General features: G+C 46.7%; 1 protein-coding gene across 1 annotated transcript; it reads left to right on the forward strand.

Moving 5' to 3' along the window:
- The first annotated feature begins 1,334 nt into the window (after positions 1-1,334).
- Positions 1,335-23,647, forward strand: LOC8042128 (solute carrier family 23 member 1). The gene is made up of 9 exons (XM_002415254.5): positions 1,335-1,694; positions 3,537-3,845; positions 4,137-4,318; positions 5,084-5,207; positions 5,735-5,876; positions 15,648-15,901; positions 20,333-20,606; positions 21,258-21,353; positions 23,457-23,647. The coding sequence occupies exons 1-9, from the start codon at positions 1,335-1,337 to the stop codon at positions 23,645-23,647; spliced, it is 1,932 nt and encodes a 643-aa protein (XP_002415299.3).
- The last annotated feature ends 634 nt before the right edge of the window (positions 23,648-24,281 follow it).

The following is a 24,281-nucleotide window of genomic DNA, read 5'->3' on the forward strand; positions in this document are numbered from 1 at the left end:
AGCTGTTTTTACAGCTTTTATCCCTAGTCACGTTTCAACTTTTTGTCGGAAAAATAAAGGAATTATTATTATTATTGTCCACCCGGAGTAATTTGTCTGACAGTGCAGCGAGACTTCTGTACTGTCACTGACAGCGTAAAAAGCGCAGGGCGTGACTTATTATGTTCATAATCCATCTTGCTCTCTGATTGGTTCTTTGGTGCTCATATCAGCTAATGCAGCAATCTGATTGGCAGTAAAACGTTTTTTTCGTGTCTTTTTTTTTCACATGTTAGTGACTTTTAACTTGGGGTTTTAACATACATTGCACAGTAGTGACAACACGGCTCCACACCACGGTACGACGCGCATACAGACCAGAATGGGAAGCAGGGGTGGAGATCTAACCCAGGGATAGTCGTCAGGCTCTGCTGCGTAAGTTATCAACCGAGTGCTGCGAAGAGCTGCGGTCTAGTATACCGCACTTGGCAAAAACCCTAGAAAAAAAAAAAAAAGACAAGCGCCCGTATGTTTTTTTGTTTTTTTTTCAGGAGCGTATGATCGGTTGGATGAGATGTTTCGAAACCCTTTATGGGGTCCCAAATAGCCCACCTGTTTGATATTATAAATATCATCCTTCACTTCTGCCGTGTTCTGCCTGCCTTATCTTTAAATCTAAGCGGCCTGCAATCACTGGCTGTGCTTCTTTCAATAAATTCTGAAGTCCTGCCCATACAATAGCCCATTCCCAAAATGTATTGCCCTATTTCGAGCATTCTCCTCTCACCTAATGCCACCGTCGAGAATTTCGGCCTTAGACGTCTTTGCAGCCTCGCTTACAGGAGATCGACTGCAAGATGTAGAATTTCCTGCAAAGCTTGTCGACTTTCGAGAAAATATAGGGCACCTGAGCGTAACGTGAAACATACAATTATTTGGTTCGATCGAAGCACGCGTCCGCCACAACTCGAAGTGCGTCGACTTGATCGTATCAGATACTATCAAGCAAACGCTTTTCTTGCAGTAATTTCACCCCAGTTTCGCTTTGTACCGAGATAATTTTGTGTAAATCAGACCGTGTTATGCATTCTACAGGCCTCTCTACAAGCCGTATGCTGGGATGTCTAGAACAATTTTCTGCTAAAACCGGACGCCGTGTCTTAAACCTTCGAGCTCCATAAATTTATTAACTACAACTATTTTGGACCTCGTCATGAAATTATCTATGCCAATTGAAATGCTCGACACAAGAGAAAAGCTAACCTAATACTTTTCTTTTTTAAGTAAAAACGAAAGACTGCGGTTGTAACTGAATACTAGATGTCATGTCTTGTGTCTAAGAAAACATTCTCATCATGCGCCTTCCGCGTCCTCTGCAGGAACCCAGTCCCATCAAGTCGCCAGGGCATTTTATATCGACGACCCACGGAATCTTGTCTAACGGTCACTCCTACAGCAACGACACCGCGGACCACAACGGGACGGGTCATCACAAAGGCTTCGCGGGCCATAACGGCAGCACCAACTACAATGGCGTCAGCTCCCCTGTGGCCATGGACAAACAAAACGGCTCCGCGGGCCAGAACGGCACGGGCCACCACAATGGCGTCAGCACCCTGGTAGCTGTGGACGAACACACCGATCGTTCTTCGGGCGTGCTCTACCAGGTCAACGATACGCCACCCTGGTACCTTTGCCTTCTGCTCGGCTTCCAGGTAAGAGGCTTGGCCACTGATGGTCGCATATAGCTCCAGGACAGTGAACATGCAGGAGACGCCTCGGTCGGCTGCCAGTCAGGACGGCTGAAGGCCAAAAAATGACAACTTTTGGGCAGGACATATGCCATCAAACGAGTGGATACGAGCGCAGGGTCACAGTTAGATGGGGCACTCTGACGTTGGAGCACAAGATTGGGTCTATTGCGGACGCGGGCCGCCTTAGAGTTGCGTAAACTCAGCGTAAGATGGCGCTGCCTGGCAAATTAAACTACATTTTCCGGATGGTTTGGCGACCAACATATGCGGCTCAGCCGTCAAAACACTTCATCTTAAATTTGTCCGCATGATATCTTACTGTCTTGTAAATGTCCTGCGAGCACGTACAAGATTACCTGTTCAGTTTAAATCGCCCATGCTGTGGCGGAAACCTTCATTCAGTTTCCGTGGCATCATAGCTGCAATACAGATGGCCTGCTTGAGAAAGCGCAGTCATAATTTGCCCTCTTCTCTAATGCAAACGACGTCACTTAGGTAGCACCTAATTATTACTATGACCTTTTTTAAGACGCATTCAGTCGGGAAGAGCTAGATCGTTTTTTTCGTGCGTGCGTGTGTGTGTATGTGTTTCTGTTTTGTGTGCATCTGCTGTCTTTGGAACATTACAGGCCAGCCTCCCCCTATTTGCCGAATTAACACCATGATTTACCCATGATACTGAAATATGCCAATGAAGGCCTCCAGAACAACAGTCACTGAGGAAAACGAAAAACAAAAGAACTTATTACGCCAGATAGACATGAAGTCCAGAAAGTCAAACCATCTAACGAGTCAAAATATCCGCTTCTTGGCTCGTTGAGTCTCTTAATTCATTAAAGTTTTTACTCAGCATTGGCCTCATGAAGACACGTCATATACCTGAATCGCCCTTGGTTTTTCCTTATTTTTCCATGCAAATCTGCCCAAACTGGTTTGACAAACAGTATAACCGGATGCATCCATGCAATTCTCAAACATCAATGAGCCGTACCTAATGCGTACAACCGCGATACCCCTCGAAACTCGCCCACCCAACAATCAAGTGCGGTGTCCTTAAACCAAAGTCAACTTTCCAAAAAAATGTATGATTACCTGAACTGGAATGCAAAAACACGCAATTCAGAACTCGAAACCTATTGTCGTGCATCGCCTGTCTTTTACAAAAAATATAAAAAAAATAAAAAAAAAAATTTTTAGGGGGGTATTGATTATCTAATTTATCGTTCTTATCTGAAGGTGAGCTTGCGTCAGACAGACCGAATCTACTGACAAGTTAACTTTTCACTCGCCACGGTAGACCTTTTGACTCGTTCAATCTTTTGACTCCATGGATATCTTTGACTCGCTGGTCCACCAGACCCATACGGATCCATTGTAGCGCTAGATCTCTCGACTCGCTGGATCTTTTGACTTAGAAATTTGAGTCAAGTTCTCGAACGAGTCAAGAAATCTAAAAAGTCAAAAGCTTCACTATTAGACTTCTCAACTCACTATGGATGTCTTGACTGGCTGTACCTCTTGAACCACAATGAATCTCTTCACTAATGCTCCAACGAGGCAAGAGGCCCAAAGAGTCGGAACATGTCTTGTTTCACTGACACTTAAAATAACTTCAGAACGAACTTCTTTAAAGAACCGGCGAATCAGCTCACGATCTCGACAATTTTGTTGCACGGGCAACGTAAAAGTACTCTCGCGTTACTTGGCAGACTCGGATTTCGATAGACCGCCTACATCAATGCATGGTGCACCAGAAATTACGAGTCAACACACCCCAAACCGGCCATTCTCCGCCTCTTGCAGCACTACCTGACCATGATGGGCGGCGTGGTGAGCTACCCGTTCCTGCTGGCGCCCAAGCTGTGCCTGTCCGACGACGACCCGGACAGGGCCCAGATCCTGTCCACAATCCTCTTCGTGTCCGGCATCGGCACGCTGCTCCAGGCCACTTTCGGCGTGCGCCTGCCCGTCATCCAGGGCTCTACCTTCGCCCACCTGGTGCCCATCCTGGCCGTGCTCTCGCAGCCCCAGTGGCAGTGCCCCAGCCAGGAGCAGCTGCGCGACCTGCCCACCGACGCCCCAGAGCGCGACTGGAAGCCTCGCATGTGCGAGGTGAGCCATGGTCTCCGGTATACACTTGTTACAGGGTGCTTGCACGAGACCACGATGCAACACTGCTTCCGGCTCGAAGGTGACCGAGTGTGTTAAGGCTACACCACCTAGAAGAGGTGGTCTGCGCATGACGTCATCGTAGGTGGACCCCAACCCGCTGCCTTAAACATACACACAACGCAGTTACGAAAACCCGTATGTCACTATCCTGCCCAACTTTTCCAATGCCCCCCCCCCCCCCCCCCCCCGTCGACTATTGTCATACTCAAATGGATGCCTCGCTGTACCCAGATCCAGGGCGCCATCATGGTTGCCTCGGCGTTCGAGGTGGTCGCGGGATTGACGGGTCTGGTGGGCCTGCTCACGCGCTGGATCACCCCGCTGGGCATCACGCCCACCATTGCGCTCATCGGACTCTCACTCTTCCCCGAGGCCTCTCAACACGCGCAGGGCAGCTGGCCCGTCGCCCTCGGGTGAGTGAACTCAGCGGCTTAGTGGAAACACTAAGCTCGTGGGGACAACAGCAGCGTAAAATATTTGTTTCTGATTCTGACGCAGCGCTTGGACGTCCTATCAGTGAAGCATCAATTGAACAGAAGTGCCAGCAGAATGCTGACGAAGCACTCGTGTTCTGTCCATGTTCCTCCCTCGGTCGAGGAAAAAAAAAAAAAAAGAATCCGCTTTACAGGCCCTGTGTTCGGTAAACACTGAACGTTGTTGTCGATCTCCTAGCCAATGCAGAAAGTAACCCGAACCATTGACTCAGCTTTCCTCCTTGCCAGCACCCTCAAATATTCATCTTTCCACTTCCGGCAGACGACGCTATTTCTGAGAGGAGAAGAAAAAGTGCGGCGTCATAGTTCGGCTGAGTCTCGTGTCGTTTACGTGACGCTGGTAATTGAGCACTACGGGTTTTATATGTAGGAGACGTTGACAAAGCCAAACCAGGACCCGCATCACCAAAACCCCTTCAACGTGTCGTCGTCTCCCAACCTGAAACGCCTCCAAACTTTCATGTTCCCGGGGGACTGATTGGACAAAAGGACTGGAGCAAACCATGACGTTTTGCTTGTATAGTCGATCCGAGCACCCCGTTCGCTTTTTGTGATTACGACACTCGCACTAACGTAAACACAACCTTACTGTATTGTTTTTTGCTGAGGTTGTTTGTTTTAAAACTTGTAAAATTACGTAGTTCCGGCTCTTTTCACATGCAAATATGGTTACCCTCATTTCAGGACGGTGGTGCTGGTGACGCTGTTCTCGCAGTATCTGCGAAATGTGCGCATTCCAGTGTTGGGCACACGCCACCGCAAGGAGCCCGAGCGGAGACGAAGGATGGCTTTCTTCTCGCTATTTCCAGTAAGTCTCGAACGTGACCTCTTAAAACTAACGGGCAGAACGTGTTGGAGGCGGTTCGTTACGAAGAATAAACATATAGGACACGTCTTAAAAAGGGCGATTTACGCGTCGGGGTATCAGTGGCCACGTTTTAAGGTAAACACAGCTCGGAGGACCCGGAGTCCGATCTTGTTTTACGTGAGCGAGAGAGCATTCTCGGCGTGTGATTGGACGTGGCGCCGTAGCTTGCGCGTAATCCAACAATAAGACATTTTGACGCATTAGCGAGTTCCAAATCAGGCACAACTTTGGCGACACCGTCTCACCAACTCCAAGATAGCGAGAAAGGTATCACAGTCTCCGTCACTTGTACTAAGGACCGTATTAGTTTACCAGACCTTGTAAGAGATACTTCTTTTTCTAACAAATGCTCAGGCACAAAAAGCACGCCCCAGTTACTTTCTCTTTAGAGAAACAATAAAAGAAAGTGTGTCAAAACAGGCGTCGGTGCGTTTTTTTTGCTAACAGCGTACCATTGTCCGACGCAGATCATCCTCACCATCGGCATCATGTGGCTCATCTGCCTCATCCTGACGCTCACCGACGCCGTGAAACGCGACAGCACAGTACGGACAGACACCAAGCTGCGTGCCTTCTACGAGACTCCCACCTTCAGTTTCTCGTACCCATGTGAGTATCTGCATCCGCCTCCCATCTAATGCAAAACAATCGTTTAAATTTAAAAAAAAAGGAAACAGAAAAAATCCTGCAGTCGAAAAACAAAACTAACACTATCTTGGTCTTGCTTACAAATACAGGGGAGCACAGGATACATTTAACGCAAATTACGTCCACCCCGCACAAATTGACGTCACGTGACTTGAGGGCGTTCCCCCCCTCCCCCCCCCCCCCCCGGTCAGGTCAATTTCCTCGCTAAATTTAGCGGAGAAATCGATTTCACGTGGCCTAATGTCAGATGACGTGGTCAAGTCACGTGAATTTCCCCGCTAAATTTAGCGAGGAAATTGACGTCACGTAACATAACATTACCCGCTAAATTTAGCGTGGAAATTGACATTACGTGACGTGGTCACGTAATATTTTTTTTTTTACGTTGTGTAGCACTACCATCGAGTCTCTCGTTCATGACGATTTTCTCATAGGAAAGAACCCATAAAACAGATTCTGTGTTAAAAAAGAAAGGCGACTTCCGGCCACGTGGCAACACATAATTGCAGCCTTTGCACTAGAATTCTGACGTCAGCGTTCTTCTGGGTTTCGTGTCCAATCAACGCTTCGAGGGGCGCTTGGCATCGGGTCCGATAGGCCCTTTTCAAACGTCCATCAAGTAACATTGGCGATCGCCACTGCTTAGGCTAGGTGGCGCAAGCTACCACCCGTTACAAAGGGTAAAGCCATTAACATCCATCCATCCATCCAGTGGACACGAAGCGCGGGATTGGATCCGAGTCCTCACCGAACCCTGACGCAGCAGTCGTGTCAAATAATATGCTCAGAGTCCGTGATCAAGCAATGGCGGACAGGCGATGGTGCGGACTTTTGAAAAGGGTCTATTGCTGAGTCGGCGCCATCCAACTGTGATGAGGTTTCATGAAGGAAGGGGATAATGTTCGCAGGCTTTAATTATTCCAAGTATAACACCTCATTTAGCCCGAGCAACATCTTATACCGCGTGAGCTAAAGGAATCATTGGTACTTTGAAGGGACCACCTAAACCGGTGCCTTAACGCATCTAGTGAAGATTTTGTACAAAGGTCCAACGATATGGTACATTATGTGCATCGAAATTTCAGAAAACTTCTCGTACCCGTGTAAACAGCAAACAATTAAGAGCGTGCATTAGCTAGATACGGCGGCCGTGTGCAAGATGATTAAAGCGCAAAGCGCAAAAAGCAGGGCAAAAAAAAAAAGAAGAGAACACACAATCGCTGAACTTACAACTGGAGTTTAATCGTCGAGGCGCAACCATGTATTCAACAACCAACCAAGAAAAAAAACACGCACACCCAATGTCACACCAGTAGATTTCAGCACCCTTACCGCGGTCGCTGTCGTCGAGCAAGAAACTGTAACTCTTTACCAAATAGCAAAACAGAGGGGGCGTTTTACACGGTCTTCCTTTAGGTGCGCAATCATATCCGACACGATGATTTCTCTAGCCAGGGCATTGGTGCTTCTTCTAACGGCCGAGTATTTTTTTCAAAATCGGCAGCACACGCCCAATCACGACATTGAATACCCAGGTGTCCCTATACCTCACTTTTTGCATTGTAACGATGTTCCCTTAATCTATCGCTCAGGCATCTGTCAATTTCCCCTAGAACGCAGGAAAGCGGAGTGGATATACAACTTTTCATGTGCGTTCAACAAACCGATTTTGATGCTTCTTAGTGCAGCCCCAGCTGTACGATTAACGTTTGTACAAAGCTATGGACAACCTGTTTGGGGCAGAGAAGGTAACAATGACATCTATCCTCTTTGCTATTTTTTTTCGAGCCATGAGAGATTTCATGGAAATACAAAGCCACAGGAAGTTTGTTTCTTTCTTTCTCTTTAGGAACGTCTACCGTAAGTATACGGCCTTCTATTTTATTGTTCTTCGATAAAATGCTTGCCACCGAAGTCAGAACATGCTCCGGATACTCCGCCATCCAAAGAGGGAAAATGTGAGCGTCAAAGCTGGCCTGTACTAAATGGGAACAATATTTCTTTAAAAAAAACACTGCAAGAAAAAAAAAAGATTTTAAAGACATAATTGGGACACGTATTTGCTAAAAAATATTTTATGCACGAAAAAGATTCGTAATATTTAGGCCGTTAGACGCAATTTAGGTGGAGGTCACAGTCCGCTCTAAGTCCCGCCCAAAATGAGTGGCCCTGCCCATTACTACTGGACTGGATTCACTGCTCGACCGAGCAGACTAACAAGCGTAGTGCCTTCCTTTCCCGTCATCCGGTGCGTCTAATCTGGAAGTCTAACACTGTTTGCTAGTCGTGCGAGCAGACGAGCGGAAGCCTCCGGCATCGTCTGCTATTTCACCGTCGTCTATCGTGTCTGCAATGCCTTGAGACGAGGATACGAAAGCTGCACGTCAGCGTCCGTTTTCGCCTTCGTCCGTCTGCTATTCAACCGCCGTCTAAAAACTTCTGCAACGCTCGGAAAACCCGACTATGAAACCGGCGTTCTAGCGTTCCATCATGCACGAGTCACGGTCCAATACAAGCATCTGTCAGCGTCTATCGATGTGCGTAATAAGCGACCAAGAGAACTAAAAAAAATTCAACAAAATAATTATGCAGTCTTTCTGGATTTACTCTTCTTGTTATATTTTTTTTCGCGTGGCATCCGCGAGCAAGGTCAGTGAGCGTCACGACGCACAATTAAAACGTGACGTAAAAATATTCGCTTTGGTAGGCCAGGTGCACAGCAAAACTTGAAAGCTTGCCTTTCGCGTCGCAATGACGGGAGCATATCCAGACAAACTTGATGCGAGCCGAACGCTCGACTGCGTCCAACCAAATGGCTAGCAAATTCTTTCCTGTGTAGGTATCTTCTCGGTATTGAAACCATGGTCGCAATCACGACGGTTGCACAATTCACAGAGCAGCGGGGTCGCTTTTACGGGAACCATCATCGTTATTCAACATCAACACGCGCAAAGAAAGAAATCGAGCCAGATCGATCAAAACAATGAACCTTTTCCACATACCGACGGCACCAGGCGGTGGCTGCACGAACTAAAAATCGAGGAAGTGACCTACCTGCGCTACCAATCGATAATGGGAGTTACGCTACCAGTTTCTTCGCTCTCTGAGCAGCGGCGCCTGCCCAACGCGACTTGAAAGAGGGGCATCCGTGGCGTCCACCCAAACGTCGTGTTTTCCTTTCCGTCGACGTTCTTTTTTTGTGTAACACAATTATATATATGCTGCAGTTACGTGTTCTACTCGCTGATATAGAGCCTCCTTCCGAATTTTCTCGATTTTTCGTTCCGACTTCCACCCCTTGGCATCGGGCGCTCGCGCGTGCGCAGAACGCTTCTCGGAAAAGGTCCATTGATCTGGGACGCTATAGGCTTAGGCCAGTCCCGCTACGAGAACAAGCATCCACACAGCACTTCCAAAAGCGCGTACTTGCAGCAGTTGTTTGTTGCAAACTACGTCTGTTGAGGAGACCTTCCTCCGAACACCTCTATGAACTCGAACACCCTCGCACTCATAAAAATTTACGAGCTCAACAAGCTTTGCTCGTTGACCTCCGCAGACGCCGGCAGCCTTGTTTGTTAATGTTTTAAACCAATGCGGAAGAAGTAATCTCAGAATACATTTGAAAACAATATTGACTATATCTTGATTACATTCTTCACAAACATAAAAAATAGTCGATTAAAATACTATTACGGCACTGAGATACAAATTTACAACTAACCTTTCCCGCGTTAATCATCTCTCCAGCCTATGAGATATGAGCACATTGTAAGCACGTGGCGGGGTTAAGCGGGCTGCGACTTCCACCTTCAGCACCTAAATTGCATCTAACGGCGTAAATATGAAGCAAAATATTTTTTCGTGGGAAAAAATATTTTTTTAAATACATGTCCCATGTTTTTTAACAAACTTTTTTTCTTTGCCGTGACCCTTTAAAGCATTAGTGAAACACAAGTTCAAAGTACTTTTTTTATAATTATTTCGAATCCGCAAATTGGTAAACTAAAAGCGGTTTAGTCCACGGGGTTCATACGACCAACAAACATGGTCTTCTGAAAAGGAAGATGGAGGTCTAGGAAATGTATGAAGGACCCATTTGCAGTCAGTTCGTGTGTCGAGGCTAATGGCGGCAGGCAGTTACCAAATACAAGCAAAGTATTTGACACCAAGTGGTTCCCTTGAGTGCTCCACCGGCTTATACAGTTGACAATTCATAAGCATCTCCTTCGCAGGTGACAGCCTCCACAATCTCACATGTAGGCTGCTTTGGTCTCGTCTATATTTCACATAGAGTATAATATTCTCGTAGTTCAAGACACGTACCTACAAGTATATAAAACGTGTTGGTACTGGGAATAATGTTTCGATTTAGTCGTTAGGACGACCTCGGCTAAGGATGTTTGAAGCGAGTGTGTTGTAGGTTCCTCGCACTGCACAGCAGCGCCCTTTACTACATTCTTCTTGCACCCTTCAGAAAATAAAAGCTGTTCCACTGAACACAACCTTACCTCAGAATTCAATTGGTATGCGGAGTGAAAGTTCGTCTGCTTCTTGCTCAGGGGTTGTGATGATGTCAGAACGCCATCTTTTATTGGCTGATTGAAAATATAGTGCGTAGATCTCGATGCATCTAGCGTCGAGGTCTACCCACTATCCTTTCAATCAAATCCAATCAGAGCTCGTCCTCTTTCTGACGTCACCGTAACTCTTGCGCAAACAGCAGACGACTGGCTCTCCCCATATGACTGGAAACAAGAGTACCGAAAGGGTGTAGCCACGGGTGTAAGTTTTCATAACACACTTTTACAGCCTTAAGATTACAAATATGTTTAGGGTTCAAAGACTGCATGGGGAAGGGACCACCAGAGTTCAAACCCACTGCGCGGCAGAGGCCGAAAGGAAAGTGAAATGACGCGCGGAGGGGCGGTCAGCGCAATGTATTGAAACACCGTAACTTTGCAGTTATGGTTCGGCACAAACGTACACTTGCAGTGGCAATCAAATTGTAATAGCGACCAGAACCAGAATGCGCTGCGTACGCGAAATGATCCTGAGAATAAGTTCACGACGAAAGAAACAACTAATCAAGATCTATAAAATTTCGCTGCATCTGCGATGAAAAAAAAAATCCTTTCTCGATACTAAGACTACAGCAAAAGTTGCTAATGACCCTCGTAGCTCTCTTGCTTATCTTTTTCCCTTTTTTTTATTTTTCGTAGCAGATGTAAATGATCTTAATGGAATGCGTCTAGAGCCACTCGTTTACGGATAGTTTGCTTATAATACCTGAGGTGCGTGCACATGCAAGAACCACGCACGGGAAAGATGGCATCCTTAGAATGCTGGCTAGGTTTCTGTGTCAAGAAACTAATGTTTGTTTGAGAAATAAGTGTCCGTGTTGTAGTAACATCATACCTAGAAATAGGGATCATCACAAAGAATCGAGATATAATAGCGAGCTTATTGAGGTTACCAAGGTTCTTGCACAGGGCGACTGGATTACCTGCCCCTTCGTCGTGCCTGTGTAGATTAAAGCAAGTGTTGTCGACCTGTCAGCGTGTGCCTGTCAATGGCTCACTCTAAAAAGTCTAGCGTGCTATACTCTCACGCACAGTACCTGGGAGAGTCAATCGCTGCAATCTACGAAGGGAAGATACTAAAATTATGTCTAGATAAAAAAATTTCAAAACTCTGTTCATTGTGACACTGGCCCTGACGTTCCACATGCTTAAGTCCTGCTCAGTACCATCGTGCAGATTGTTTTCTTAGGTGTGCACAGCTTTTCGACACCGTCGTTCACCAATCTCCCTCCGTATATTGCCAGCGAATAACCGTCCCAAATGCTTTGAGAAACGTAGACGTACCGGATTTCTTAGGGTGTCCTCACCTGAACAAGGCCAGAAATGGGGCCTAAATTTCACGTGGGCTTCGCGTGTCTCCCGGCAGGGGCACTGTCGGTTTAGGACGGCCGCGCGTGAACACGTGTGCACGCGAATAAGGACGGTTCACCGAAGCCCTGGTCATTATGCGAATCATGTGAGCGAATGTGAGCGAATCATAGAAATATTCTTTCCATGGCGAAACGGCGCCGTTTAGATACTTCTCTCTCTCTCTCCACTGTGTTTCTAACTCCTTATTCGAATCAACATCAGTCGATTGGAGCGCGGCGCGCGGTGTATGGGCCAACTTTTAATGCCACCCCGCCGGCAAAACAACGACACGTGTATACAGTTACAGGCTGTTCACAAACAAGACCGGATTTACTCAACCTAATGTGGGCAATGCACGTGCGCAGAAACCAGATACGCGCCACGTGAAGTATCTGCGCATGCGCAGTGCCAACAGCAGCGCCACCGCAGTATCAGAAATTTCAGTTGGTTTATTGCAAAATTGCGTCTGTTAACTCAATTTTATTTTTAAAGTTCCTCCGCTCTCGAGTAAACGTTCCAGGGGTTTGATTTTAGACACCGCGAGAGCGAGAGCAAGATCTAATTTGCCTCCCACGGAGCGAGCGAAGATACCGGTCGTAGACGGATCGCCTGCTAACGCGAGAGAAGGAGGCGGTTCGTCTGCTTTGAAGCCTCATTCGCGGACCAAATAAAACGAGTAAACACCGTACACTTCTGTTTGAATTTTTTGCTAGCACGCCAGAAAAAAATTCTTGGTTGTCTGTTAAACGAGCCGAGCGCCGCGATGAAGTGATATCCGACGCAGGCTCAAATTGTGGACGTCTGCTATTTCACGTTGGAAGCCATTGGCAAACAGCGCTTGTTTTGCAAGTCTCAAGTTGTTCTGCCGTACACAAGCTGATATCGACCGGTGGATGAAGGAGTACAAATAACAATCACTTCAAATACTGTGAAAGCTCTCTCGCTCTCTGTGCGTTGGTGATACGTTCCCCCCAAATTATTGCCCGATTGTGAACTCGCGAATGGGTCCAAAATGTCTCATTGGCTGATTCCGGACGAGTTGTGGCGCCACGTTCAATCAGAGGCCGAGAACGCTCTTGCTCTCACCTTGACCGAAGTCGGATCCCAGAAGAAAGATTAGGAAAAGTCTGAGTCTACGTCATTTCTGGAGAGCGAAAAACACATTTCCACAGCCGCGTTGAACCGCTCGGGTGTTGTATCTTTTCCGGCCACGCTCGGTAGTCGCCCATAAAGCCAATGGCTCTTGACACACATGGACACACGTGTAAAGAGACAGATTGCAAATATAGGCAAAGCGGCGCTCTGAAAAGAAACTGGGGGTGTATCGGAACGACACAGTTAAACTTGCTGTCCTCCCAACTGCGGCGAAATCAAAAAGCTACTCGTTTGTAACATTAGAAGTCGGTACAACCTGCATGAAATTTCCTACGCGTAGGACCACATTACTAATGCCGGGAAGGCACTCAGTTTGTCGAACGACGTTCCGCCCCCTACTTTCATCGAAGTTCCCCCCCCCCCCCCCCCGCCCCCCTACTTTTCATCGAAAACTACTTTAGCGGATTCGGCCGCCGCTAAAAGGGGTGGGCCAAGTGGGTTGACAATTTTTGTAATGAACCGCCGCAGACTGTCACCGCGAAGCGGAGTAAAAGGGGAAGAGGGGGGAGGGGGAGGTTAACACGCGTTCCAGCGATACACGCCAATCGCTAAAACGTCGATTCGCTCGTTCGCTCAAATGACCGTTGTACGCTCAAACGTCGTTCGCTAAAACAGCCATTTACTCATGTGTAGACGGCTGTCTTCCCTGCAATTTAAACCTCGCCTAATCGAGTCGGTAAGAATAACGCACAGATTTAACTGGGGTCTCGTACTACGCTAAAAACATTTGCAACATTATGGGTGTAAAACAGCTTTTCCAAAAGCTAACACCCCAAGGGTGCTGCAGCAACTCTCATGGGTTGCTGGTAAACACCCAAAAAAATGTATTCTTAGAATTTTAGCACCATCTCAGAGATTTCATTTATTTATTTTTACACGAGCAGCAGGTTGACAAGCAGCACGCACTACACAAAGTTGCAGAGGCACAGGAACCATCGGTATAGATGCAATGACGCGCGGACAAACACGGAACCACGGTCCTCTCCGTGAATCCGGTCACCGCTCCACCACCTTGTGCACTCGACAATTGTAAGATACTCATTCGCAGGCGATGACTTCGCAATAGCGAAGGTTAGAAGTATGTTGCTATGTTCTCGCGAATATTTCACACAGAGCGTAATATCTCGAAGTTCAAGAAATGTATCTCCAGGTCCAAAGCATTGGTACAGACAATAATTATTCGATTTAGTCGCTAAACCAACCTCCCCTAAGGCTGTTTGAAGCGGGAGTATGGTCGCTTACACCCTTTTCCACTGCAGTATCCTTTTTCATACCTTTTTGCACGCTTTATACATGAAGGGTGTTCAATTGCACCCCATTTTGCGATTAAAGTGTGTATTACCCAAAGTAAGGGCGATGAAAGGGTATAGCCATTAGTTCCAGTCTTTAAAACACATTTTTACAACCATCATACTGAAGTGGTGCGCAAAGCGCTGGCTCCGAGGAGATAAAATACGACCTTAAGAAAGGTGTTTCGAAACTGGATGCCGCTTGAAGTTTCGCTATATACAACTATCCCAACTGTCTTATTCGTTTTTTTTCTTTTTTTTGCAGGGTATTTTATGAATGACACTGTCATTGTGACCAAAAGTAACGTCAGTCGCGGCTCACCGAGCTTACTATCTTGCCCCATGAGAGCGAGAAAAAAATTAAAAAAAACACGTTCCTTACATATCACCGCTGCAGCACCCCCGGTTCTCGTTGTCTTCAACGGCAAGAGGTATCCAGTTCCAAACCCACATCCAACACTTCGGACGTCACCTCTTCAAGTACACGCAATTACTCTGCGCGCCTGTTGGAAAGTTTTCAAGCCCTTGACGGCGCTATCACTTGCGATGAAGCCACTACTATACATACAAAAACAAAATCCGTAGCTTTTCGCTATATGTGCAAGGAAGGTAAAGCGATAGCTGTAATTGCGCGTAGTAACACCAACTTTTATGCATATTCAATCTTTATTTACTCATTCACACACAACACACTCTCGCGCTCACTGAAGTGTGTAGAAAAGGGAACACACTGCACGTATGATTCAAAATCCACTAAATCGAGACAGGTACCATTACGAGTGAACGGTTGCTTAACATCTGGTACAAGCAAACCGAGTTCTACGGTGAGGAATGGCGTCCCCCGCCGAACGTGGAAGCAGTATAGAAGACACTGCCCCCTGACAAGAGCCAAGTGATCGCTCTGTCTGGCGTCACGGGTGTGTACACGCCCGAGTGCTCCTGGGAGTTTTCTGCCTGCAGTGGTACAACAATGGCGCCGTGAATGCAGCTGAGAACTGCCAATTTATTCCCAACTTTCAGAGATGGTGCTACCGCGGTGTGAGAATCGCGCTCCCATAACCCTGGATGATGGGCTTCAGAACGAAGGATCTTGCCTACACTTTCCTGGCGTAGAAATATATAGCAACGTTCTTATATCTATCGTATTTCACAAAATTAGAATTACTTACGCGTCGCACACCCAACCTTGCAGTGCTGTTGTACGACGACCATCCAGACGACAGACATTTTGATAGTAACCAGTGCGTTCCTTCTAGGACGCGTGTAGGTTGCGAATAACAGCCATCGCGTACAAATTTCGTTGCTGTCATCCGAGACCAACGTTAACGAGAACGGTGCTCTTGTGTTCTCCCTTACAGTCCAGTGGGGGATGCCGACGGTGAGTGTGGGAGCCGTGGTCGGCCTCCTGGCGGGCGTCCTGGTGTCCGTGGTGGAGTCCGTGGGCGACTACCACGCCTGTGCCAGGCTGTCCGGGGCACCGCCGCCGCCCGTGCACGCCATCAACCGCGGCATCTTCGTCGAGGGCTTGGGCTCGGTCCTGGCCGCCGCCTGGGGTGCCGGCTGCGGACTCACCTCGTACAGCGAGAACATCGGCGCCATCGGCATCACCAAGGCATGTTCGCGTGCCTCATGATCGTAGAATTATACTAAGGCCCTAGATTCTCCGGTGATCGTTTATGAAAAAAATTGGCAGAGGACTTTGGTGTTTAATGATCTTCCAAATATCCATGTATTTCGGTGATCTGTTTCGGACGGGCGCTAAACACAGTGAATATCTGTGGAAAAAATTTCTCCTATAGCTGGAGCAATACTTTCCAGAAGTGGAAGCTTATCGGTTTTAGCCGATTTTGTATTTTTGACACCAACTGTTGTTTACCGGTCTAAATCTATGGCTTAGTTGTAGTATGGTGCCTTGAACGCGTCCGACTGGTGTGCTTATACCGCATTCTAAAGAATGGTCCCTCGCCTGGTGGCATCGTAGAAGTGTCATGTTGTCGCCGGCAGCGCTCCAGGCGCGGGGTCACAGCTAGCAGCAGTGGTGGACGTGGCAGACGCTTCCACACTAAAAAAAAGAAAGGTTTAGCCCTTACACCTCTTGTCACATATACGACACCCCAAAAGTTCAGTTCGCCGTACAACGCACTGACGTCAACTGACGGCCCCAATTTTTGCGAGAGGCTCGATGACGGTGCCATTTAATATATTAAACGCATCAAAAAGTATACAGAAAACAAAATACTGGGGTTTTGCACTAGCACCAACCGCCAGGATTGCAACATCCGACAACATGACATGGCGGGTTCTGTAACGTCATTTGTTGCCACCGCGGGACCACTTTTGATGTGTGGGCGGGTTAGGACGCTAAATTAGCACACCGGTCGAAAACGCGTTCCATGTTCCAGGCACCGTAGTTAGAGTGCAGGGTCCGATGGAGAAATGAAACCATATACCTACTATGCTTTTCGGCACGCGTAACTAAACTACGCATAACAGAAAACTGAAACTTCACGTGTTTATGAGTGCAGCGGTGGTGATAGGATGCGAATGTTTCAGAACATTACGTTACCGGAATTGTGAAAAAAACTAAACAAAAAAACAAATTTTCTCTACAAGCCGACGTCCTAACGTTAGTCCAACAAAAAATTACATTGTGCACACAAAAAAAAAATATTAAAATCTGTTCTTGAAAGGCTTTTTGACGCCCTGGGAACTCTTTCAGCTCATGAAGAACGGGTTCGCCTCAAACACTAACGCCCCCTGTCGCACTTGAAAGACAACTGGGCGATAAAGGACTATTTCGCATCAAAAAAGGAGCTTAAAAGAACCTCTTACAGGTTTTTCACAAAGAACTTTTCGGGTGCAAAATATGGGCAAGCCGAGGAACCCTTAAGAGTTCTACTTTACGTCCAGATATTTTTGAGAGTGTAGGTACCTGGTTCATTTCACTAAAAACATTTTGTTCGCAAGAGCGAGAATCTTGTGTTGTTTTCTTCTCGTCGATCAATTGTTTTACTGAAACAAACGCCACAGACGCCCACATCGCCATTTCTTAAATTGACGAATAGTATACATTGGTGGACGCTGATCGGATAGATAAATCTCGTTTTTTTTCGGTTTTACTTCTCGATCCAGCCACGTTCTCAAACTCTCGCATTACATGGTCAACGTTAGCGTGCCATTGAAACGGAGTTTCAGCTCTCTGCAATGAATAGTTTATTTATAGGGCCGCAAACACGGCTTAGTTTTCTCGATCAAACTACAGCTGCTTCACCGCGGCAGTGTGAAAAGTCAGGTTTGTTGTATGGATCGACGTTCAGACAGCAGCAAGTTAGTCTATCTTGAGACTGAGCTTTTAGCCAGTATATATGTATAAACACCCTGTATATATATATATATATATATATATATATATATATATATATATATATATATATATATATATATATATATATACGGAACAGCACCTGGGAACAAAAGACGGCACTCGAGAGAAATATGCTCAACACAATATTAGCCCTTAAAGGAGTTAGCCGAGGAGGTTGCCAAAAAAGAGATCAGTGAAACGTTTCGGGCCTGGTAGGCTCTTCGTCAGTCAAGTGAGAAGACTTCGTTCTCCTTTTCTTTCAATCAAAGAAAAAACGGCCGGAAAAAAGAAGAAGTTAATTGGAAAAATGCTTACCGTTTAGCGGGTGCCTACTCAACTAAATTCTCGCTTAAAAGTTTAATATATCTCGATACCAATGCAATAAATACTATGGAAATAATTAAATATAATATTATTACTGCCATTCTTATCATAAAACCAGTTTTTGGGACATGTGGTTGGGTATAACCCAACTATACCTGGTGTCATGTGAAGCCAATGAGAGGCCCAATGTTACGCGTTTGCTCGTGTCACATTAAACGATGAAGCGAGAAAAAAAAAAAAAAAAGCAACAGTGCGGTACCGATTAGAAGATCTCAATTAAATGTCCATAAAAAAAGACGGCAATGATCCTTTCGAACTGTTAAGGCCCTTCGGTTCTAAAGTATTAAATCTATAGATAAATTCAGATTCTTTATTTTTTCGATCTCTGGTGGTTCGAAAGCCCCCCTGGAGTATAATAAAATTAAAATCAGAAAGTCCGTTATGTCCTGCGGAGTTTAAGTGACGGAAAACCGGTCCGGCAACGTGTTTACGTATATGACTTTTATGTAGATTCATGCGTTTTCTTATGCTTGTTTTAGTTTCTCCTATGTATTGAATTTGGCATTTTCTACATTGAATTAAATAAATAACATTTTCCGAATTACAGTCAAAGGTACCATTTATTTTCCATTTTTTTCCGGCCGTTTTTTCTTTGATTGAAAGAAAAGGAGAACGAAGTCTTCTCACTTGACTGACGAAGAGCCTACCAGGCCCGAAACGTTTCACTGGTCTCTTTTTTGGCAACCTCCTCGGCTAACTCCTTTAAGGGCTAATATTGTGTTGAGTATATATATATATATATATATATATATATATATATATATATATATATATATATATATATATATATATATATACAGGGTGTTTTTTTAAGCTCAACAGCTTTGTTTAAAAAAAAAAACCGTGAAAGTTACACTTATGCCGCTTGTGGAGGTGAGTTATACGGTCAGGGGGACATATTATAGGGGCTAATCGTAACAATCGGTCGGATAATTAAATAAAATTTGTTAATTAACTTTTTAAATAATAAAAATAGACATATGGCTCCAATTAGAAACTTGCTCAGCGTCATCGAAAACCACTAAATCAGTCCTTTTCAGAAAGACTTTGAGCGCGAGAGAAGCGTAGTATTGTACTAAAGTTACCACTCGTGGATCATTTCGTTATTTCGAGTGTCCTTTGTTTTAAATTAGTATCCTCAGTCGCTGGCGAAACATCCTGTAGACATACGTATGTATTGCCACTAAAAGGGCAATTTGTTGAGGTACGAACATCCCCTGTTTTGCCGGCATAGCTGGGACCTCTTGGCCGCGATGTCGAGAGTGAGGAAAGCGCGAAATGGGTCTCGGCGTTCGGGACATTGACCAAGGCAGTGCAACGTCCACGCGCGTAAAGAGCAAATGGTGAGAGGTACACAGGAAGCGACGGGTGAGCAAAAGGAATATCTCCGAGGGGGAAACTATTAACGTGCACAAGCAGAATGGCTATCTACTTATGCAACAGAGCTCTTGGAGTCGTCGTTGCGCCAATGTTCAGGCACAAGCAAGCGGTTATACTCAGCAGCGACGAAAGTGTGAGGGGTGTGAGGGCAACAGCTCCAAAAATAACGGTTCACGTCGCCGAGCGCTCGTGTCCGTCCAAATGTACCGGTAGCAGTCCGGAGCAGATGCCAGTTTTAAAAATTAACCCTTAACTCAAGTTATAAGGGATTTTCTAAAAAATCCATTGGAAAATTTTGCAAGTTCGTTTCCTCCTCGCAAAGGGGTTGCGATGATGTCAGAACGTCAAGCACTTATTGTCTCATTGCCAATAATAGTAGGTGGACCTAAAGGCGTCTAGCATTGAGGTCCACCCTCTATCCTCTCCATCAAGGCCAATCAGAACTCGGCGTCGTTTTGACGTCACCGCAACCCCTGCGCAAGAAAGCAGACGACTTGCTCTCCGCATTAACAATTTCCAACCGAGAACGGCAGAATAACATTGTCGGAAGATTGTCCCATTCACCGGTATTCGTAGATTTCGTCTGCCACCATTTCCCCATTGAAAAATTCCGGAAATCGCTTATTATAAACTTTGAATAAGACACTGGTTCGTTCTGAAAATTTTGACATCTTGTTCGTACCGCTAGCGCTGCATTTTGGCGGAAACTGTGAGCGTTCGACAATGCGTAGTTTATTTTCGATATTAAAACAAATTTTGGGGGACACCCTGTTCTTACAAGATTTGGTTTTTAGACGGGGGAAAAAAACACTCGCGATTTCTGCACCTGCACCTACAAATGCATTGACGCGGAGATCATCTGTCTTTCGCCGTGCGAATCTTGCGCGACGATCTGACAAAGAGATGTGCGCGCAGGTGGCCAGCCGGCGCGTGATCCAGTTCGGCGCCGGCATCATGCTGGTGCTGGGCATGGTGGGCAAAGTGGGCGCCCTGTTCGTGGCCATCCCGGAGCCCATCATGGGCGGCATCTTCATCGTCATGTTCAGCGTCGTGTCCGCCGTGGGACTCTCGAGCCTGCAGTTCGTCAACCTCAACTCGTCGCGCAACCTGTTCGTCCTGGGGGCGTCCCTTTTCCTGGGACTCTGCCTGCCGGACTGGATCCGCCGGCATCCGCAAGAAATTGCCACTGGTGAGACCCTCCCCTATTTGCACCTCACCAAATGCATACCATTCCTACAGTCAGTTGCTACATGAAATCAGCAGTAGATGATCCGCCCCCCAGCGCGATCTTTTTCCACTTCGGCGCAAGCAAAGCCAAACACGCCCGAGGGCAACGAAGGGGTGCTGGTGGTGGGGCCCATCTATACTCACCTACTGCTCTTAGCGCTCTAGTGGGATGCGGCCGCGATGAAGTCATAATGTCGCGTGACGACCATAATAAGCTTGACAATAGTCATGTCACACCATATCACGTGACACCAAGACATTATGTGAAACTAACCTTAGGAGTCCCCAATGGGCATTAAACAACACAATAAGCAGTTTTTCTTTTTAATCCCGTCACATTATTTTTGGGAGTCCCCCAATATCACCAACATATCAGAGACCTGCCAAATCGAACGCAGTGCAGAGACTGACGAACTAGCGAAGTCAACGCTGAGGTTCTTCATCCGCTCCATCTCGAATGTCTTCGATGTGCCCGTTGGGTACAGTGCTTGTATAGTGTGTGTGCAGCTCACAGGCATATGGCAAACACTTCGTTAGTAACCTATGTTCCGTCCGAACGGCGAGTTAAAATCGTTTCTCGGTACAAACCCACGCGACACTTCTGTGCACGCAGGTAGCGAAGGCGTGGACCAAGTTCTACGGGTCCTGCTTAGCACCAGCATGTTTGTCGGCGGCTTCGTCGGCATCTTCCTCGACAACACGATCCCGGGTAAGTCACCGTCATCGGTTACTGTCTTTCAGAAGAAGCTGCATCTGTTTTCACGACGATAGTCTCTATCGCCGAGGTTTCACCGCGGATCCTGTGCGGGTTTCCTGTACAACCGCCGCGACCCGCTAAATTTAGCGGGGAATCCCAGCGTTAGAACATTGTAGCGTCCCTCTGTCACGTGACGTCATGTCACAAAATGTAACAATTATCTCGCTGAATTTAGCGGAAAAATTCCCCCGACAAATTTATCTAACATTTTTTTTTTTTAATCTAGTAGGAGTTTAGTGATTAAATCCCTGCATACAGCACTTCGTACGCGGCGTTTTGGGGTTTTTGAAAATGGTTTAATGAAGCCTCATTTTTAGCCAGGTTTCCTCTTGCAGCTTTCCAGCATTGGTTCACACATTTTTATGCAGAGCTCTACACTCATCTTGAAAGAAGGGACCACAAACCTATCATACAACTGCACCCTCTGTACCGGTGTTAAGGATTAGTGATTATTGAACGGAGGCTTCTAAGGAAAGGGGAAGTAAATATGGTATCTAAAGAAAATATATATTTATTCATTAATCAATCTTTTAAAATAAACACACTATTAATACCACCCTTATGGCTATTCGTTTAGAAAATGAAACTCTGTATCTGTTAGGTGCACTGACGGGGCACTAACGCACTTGCTTTCTACACAACGCATCGTGAAATTCAAAGGCACTTTTATCTGCGTATCTTCTAAGAATTGTTGTTTGTGCTAATTTTGGGTCACATGTCCCTGCTTATTCAGCGCTTTTAGTGCACTGCCAGATTGCCCGGCGGGGACTGTTTTACTGACCATGCATGTTATCTTGCTTGCTTGCTATCTTGTTATTAGCGGCCCGTGTAATGTTTTGGAGTAGTGCCGAAAATGGGTCGGTGTCGATATGGAGCGCGGTCGACGGCGCGAAACCCCGAAGTGTCCCACTAACAGCTATCGCTGTAATATAGCTGTAAAAAAGGAGATCACAAACTTTTTTAGATTATCGTCCTGAATGGAATATAAAGGGAACGAAAGATTGTTTTCACCTTTAGCGGAGAAATATTCCGTGCACGAAATAAACATACCCATAGCCTCCTATATTCTGACAAAAGCCTGGCAAATCGCCACGAGAAGCGGCCGCCGAAATGCAAAAGGTGCAGCGGCAGACAACGGTGAGAGGAGAGCCATGTGACTAGCGCCCCGCTGCGGCGAGACGCCGAAACAAACCTCTCCCAAGCAAACAAGTGTGTTTCGGGTCCTCGGCGCTGCAAAAGCTGTGCGCTGACGTCCAGGTTCACCGAGAAATGGCTTTTTGATTCTCTGTGCTACCCCTCGCGCTCCAAATTTGCGACCGGGCACTCTATGGCTCCGTCGTCAAACTGTCAGGCTTTGTGAGTATAGAGGAGGCTTTGACGTACCATACCACGCCTTCTCTTGTAGTCTTCTTAAAGAGTGTGTAATGAGATGACTACATACTATGTACTATATACATTTCTACATCTTAAAAGATCAAGTCTGTGAGGTGAACCAGCCGAGACAGCGTGGTTCCGAAATTGTCCCTCGAGCCCGAGGTTGTGTCTCGAGCCCGTCGTTCACTTCTTGTGCCGGCTGTTCACTGCAATATCCCCCCCTCCCCCAGCTCGAAGCACCCCGACCAAGCGTTGTTGTTGTTGTTGTTTTGTACTGAAACAACAGTGTCAGCGTTGGAGGGGGAATTGGCAAGTGTTACGTATACTCCTCTCAAGTGCCGTTCCTTGGGGTGCGACAGGAAGGTGGGAGAAGTGGTGCGGGGGCTGAGTGTGAAAAGGCTTCACTCGATCGATAGATGCCACTCCTTCTATAGGTTGCTAACAAGTATCGTGAACGCCTTGGTGTCTATATGTATAGCGGGAAACTGCCCATCGTATGTGGTTTGTAGAGGCGTCTTGACGCCCTCGTTCGAAGAAAAATGTGCTTTCACTTTGCGAGATCTGTGTAGATGAACAGCCGGCACTTACTCGTCGTGGGCCGGCTGTTTACGGCAATAAATGCAAGCCCAGTAACATTCTTCACCGAGTTACAAGACACGACATTTCTTTGAATACGTGCAGGCACGGCCGAAGAGCGGGGTCTTCACCGCTGGACGCAGCACTCATCTGGCGACGACTCTGACGTGGCCACCGGCGATGGACCCTCTGAAAAGGAGTGCTACGACCCCCCAGGAGGGGCCGCCATCTGCAACAAGCTGCCTTGGTTGCGGTTCCTACCGATCAGCCCTAGCTTCCGACCCAAGACCCAGTAGTGCTCACCAAAGACCATAAAACTCAGAAGAACTCGAGACGTCTTCCACAGTCTCGCGAGTGCCAAGACCGACTCAACAGTACGCGAGTGCGTCGCCCACCGCGCATCTACTTCCATCTGTGGTGTAGGCCAAGTTGGTCCATGGACAGACTCCCAGACTATCACTTCAAATGACACAAATCACGCGTGCCTACGCGCGATCCGTGTTAAAGCTCTCGGGAGCTCACCACTCTTGCGACAACGTCCAATGATTGTGCCTCACCTAAAATTGCATAAGGGCGGGCGCACGCCCCACTCCCGGTGAACTGTGATTGCTGATGCAGCATCACTCCCGGTGAACTGTGATCGCTGATGCAGCGCCATCTCTTTTCTAACGTCGACTGTCCGCGCGAAGTAGCACTGTATCCGACAATCATGGGGTCGGTGATCTCACAACGCGAACTTTTTCCCGACATTGATCAGTCACTGTGACACCAGAAAGGAACGCATCACCCATTGGATGTGCTGTCACAGCAGCGGATCACCGCGCGGTTATGCGTATGTTTCTAACCCCAAGCTCGACGCATCAAGTGCCTCAAGCACCCTAACTAATGCCATGATGAGTTTATTTATTATCTCTCAAAGAAACTCCGGTG

The sequence above is a fragment of the Ixodes scapularis genome, unplaced genomic scaffold (genome assembly GCF_016920785.2).
Source record: "Ixodes scapularis isolate PalLabHiFi unplaced genomic scaffold, ASM1692078v2 PGA_scaffold5__190_contigs__length_132052651, whole genome shotgun sequence".
In the NCBI taxonomy this organism is placed as follows: Eukaryota; Metazoa; Arthropoda; class Arachnida; order Ixodida; family Ixodidae; genus Ixodes; species Ixodes scapularis.